Genomic DNA, 3,311 nt, shown 5'->3' with positions numbered 1-3,311 from the left:
GCCGAGCCAAGATTATCTTTTCTTATTTTAAAACATGATATAATTAATTATTTCAAAGCAAAAGCTCTATTTATGTGCTCTGTATATATTAATAAAGATACACAAACACATGGGTTTAGATACTGGTGAAACTGCACCAACTCAGGAAGAACAGTCATGTTCCTGGAGCAATCAATACTGGTGACTTGAGTCAGATCTGAAAAATTGCTCTGTGGGTGGCAAACTGCCTTTCCTGGCTCTCTGGCCACACCAGCCAGCCTGGATTACCTGTAATGTTGGGCAACAAGGAAGATCTATCAAGGGCCACACGCACACAGCTTGTGTAAGGTGACACAAGCATGATCGAGGGGCCTGGGTTCTAATACATAGCAAGTGCACACCAGACTCCACACACACTGACCTCCACTGGCCCCACCTGCTCTACCCCAGGGAAGGGGATTTGAAGGGGAAACTAGAAACAAGAAAATATTCTCCTGATTCAGATACAACTGTACCCCAGACACATGGAGAGAGTAAAGTCCAAGGATCAGTTGGTAGCATTAGCCTCTGCTCCTGCCAGTAGGATACAGGCTTTTTTTCCTTTTGTGTCCTCCTCTCACTCTTCTTGGCCACCAAGAGAACAGGGAGAGCTCCTCTTCACATGGCCCATAGAGAGGTGAGGCTCCTTCTGTTTGCAGTGGACCCTCTACCTCTCTGCCAATACTTCTCTGGCCTCAGCTTTCAGCTCAGGTTTTAACTGAAAGCAGAGAAAACTTTCTACTCCCTGCAAATGATGTGGTGGAGGTGTGCCAATGTGCAGGCCCAGGGACACAGGCCTACAGGCCCCTGCCACTGATGCATGTTGGAGCTTCAGGTTTAACATCAAATCCTGCCCCAGTTTAGGAAGGATTAGAAGCCCCTGGGCTACTGTATACTTTTCCACCTGCATATACAACACAACCAAAGAGAAGTTATTTTGTAATGGTTCTTAGGTGTGGCTGAGCCCAGGCGCTAATGCCAAATGACAAGAGCTGAAGTGGAGGTGCTAAAGTTCATAGCACAACCTGCCCTGCCAAGTCAGTTCCTACCAATGGGTAGCTGGGAGGCAGGTAAGGATGGTAAAGAAAAGACACCACCACTTTTACAGCAACTGGCTCCCGCACAGCTTGGCTTGATAACCACCATCACCAAGCCACAAAGCATCCAGGTAGCCACAGATGTTTCCCCCCAACTCACCAGTATGAGGTTAAATCGGTCGCTTGCCAAAGCAGAAGGATCTGAGCTGTGAATGTGGACCTTCTTTCTCTGCATGCAGCTCACACGCAGCTCGTGGGCTAAACTGCAGAGGGAAGGGGGGTGGGGAGCATGGATGCCATAATGGACATCCATGAAGATTCAGGGGTTTCTCCCCTTCCCCACCCCCTAAAGACCACTTCTCCTAGTTGGCCTTCTTCATGTTACTCCTTAGCAACGCACTTGACCAAAACTCCAGGTAATCTGAAAGCTGAGTTTTCCTACAGAACGCAGAGGAAAGAGAAAACAAAGAACTGGGTGGCCATTCACAGAATCAAGAGAGCTGGAACTAGAGGAGTCTGTTTCTACATTACCTAGCACAGCTGCTGCTTCTGTGATGTACCTAGGGATGCTACCACCCACTATACTGTCCCTTTTCTCTCCCACAGCACTTCCCTACAAACAATGAAGCCTATTTTTTAGGATGAAAAACAGATCTAACTAGGCCTCTAATGCTCTCTTAGCACCTGCCTGATAACCTCCCTACATGGCTGGCCTTCCCTGAAGGGGCAGTGCCCCAAGATGAAGAGTGTTGTGCCCCCAGGAAGCACTTCGATTGCACATTTCTTCACCCAACCACATACAGCCAGTGTTAGAAGCTCAGATGTCAGAGTCAGATAGATAGTTCCCACCCTTCTAGCTTGACTTTAGCAAATCATTCCCCTCTGAGCCATAATCTCTTCTTCAGGAAACGAGAAGTATCTACTTTTCTCCCAGGATTTTAGTTAGAACTGTGTCAGCCAACCCAAGTATTTTGATTAAGCTTAATACACACACCCATTTTTTTTTTTGAGACAGAGTCTTAAGCTGTTGCCCTGGAAGAGTACCTTGGTGTCACAGCTCACAGCAACCTCAAACTCTTGGGCGTAAGCAATTCTCTTGGCTCAGCCTCCCAAGTCGCTAGGACTATAGGCACCAGCCACAACACCTGGCTATTTTTTCGTTGTAGTTGTCGTTGTTTGGCAGGCCCAGGCTCTGATGTATGTGGCTGGCGCACTGAGCTACAAGTGCCAAGCCCACACACATCCATTTTTGGTGACAACTCATTAGATGGAAGAGAAGGAGGCAGAAATCTCAAAGGAATGAAGACTTAGAACCTTCTGTTAAAAATGATTTGTGGGCTCGGCACCTGTGGCTCAAGTGGCTAAGGCGCCAGCCATGTACACACGAGGTGGTGGGTTTGAATCCAGCCTGGGCCAAACAACAATGACGGCTACAACCAAAAAATAGCCGGGTGTTCTGGCGGGTGCCTGTGGTCCCAGCTACTTGGGAGGCTGAGGCAGGAGACTTGCTTGGGCCCAGGAGTTGGAGGTTGCTGTGAGCTGAAATGCCATGGCACTCTACCCAGGGGGACGGCTTGAGGCTCCTATCTCAAAAATAAAATAAAATAAAATAAAATAAGAAATAAAAGTGATTTATGAGTAACAGAGTAAACAACTTGAGTAATTTCTGCCTCAACCTCATCCTTTCTTCCTAGCCTCCTGCAAAAGTCTCCTTCTTGGGATAGACACAATGAGTGCCTCAAGGCTGGCTGAAGCAGCAGACAGCAGACTGTGAACCGGAGTCCCTCAACTGTTAAGACTCTCGCAAGGTAGCTGCATGGTCTAGCCTGATTGGATTCTTGGACCATGTAAATAAGAAAGAGGAAAAGAACATTCATGAGAGAAATGTAACAATGAGGCATTGTCTTACCGGCAATAATTGGTGACATTGAGAAAACCCAGCTGGCTTTTTCGTAGCATGGAAGTTGCATTAAATCCCAATCTGGCTATTTTCTAAGTTAAAAAACAGAACTTATTCATTAAAGGATAACAGAGAATGTTTTTAGTTACATAGGATGCAATAAAGGCAACAGGTACTAAACTGGCAGAAAATCTGATGGTGTCTTTTGTAAGCCTCATCTCTTCGGCAAGAGGAAAAGCCCCACACAAGAAAGTACATGTGAGTTGGAAAGTCTGCTCAGCAACTCTATGCTATCTCCCCCTCCACTCACACCTGGACAGATGAAGCCACCAAGCTAGTGAGCATGGCAGTCGGAC

The 3,311-nt window shown here is 46.9% G+C and overlaps 1 protein-coding gene across 2 annotated transcripts in view; it reads right to left on the bottom strand.

The window, feature by feature from the left end:
- The window catches only part of DCAF4 (DDB1 and CUL4 associated factor 4), a 32,561-nt gene that overhangs the window by 15,927 nt on the left and 13,323 nt on the right, over positions 1–3,311 (bottom strand). For both annotated transcript variants that reach the window (XM_023507653.1, XM_023507652.1), the window contains 2 exons: positions 2,965–3,047; positions 1,216–1,318 (listed from right to left, as the gene is read on the bottom strand). In XM_023507653.1, coding sequence (XP_023363421.1) covers positions 1,216–1,318; positions 2,965–3,047 — 186 coding nt within the window. The remainder of the gene's footprint in view (positions 1–1,215; positions 1,319–2,964; positions 3,048–3,311) is intronic.

Source organism: Otolemur garnettii, unplaced genomic scaffold (assembly GCF_000181295.1).
Source record: "Otolemur garnettii isolate 467f Iridium unplaced genomic scaffold, OtoGar3 scaffold00196, whole genome shotgun sequence".
Lineage (NCBI taxonomy): Eukaryota > Metazoa > Chordata > Mammalia > Primates > Galagidae > Otolemur > Otolemur garnettii.
This window is presented reverse-complemented; position numbering and strand designations above follow the sequence as displayed.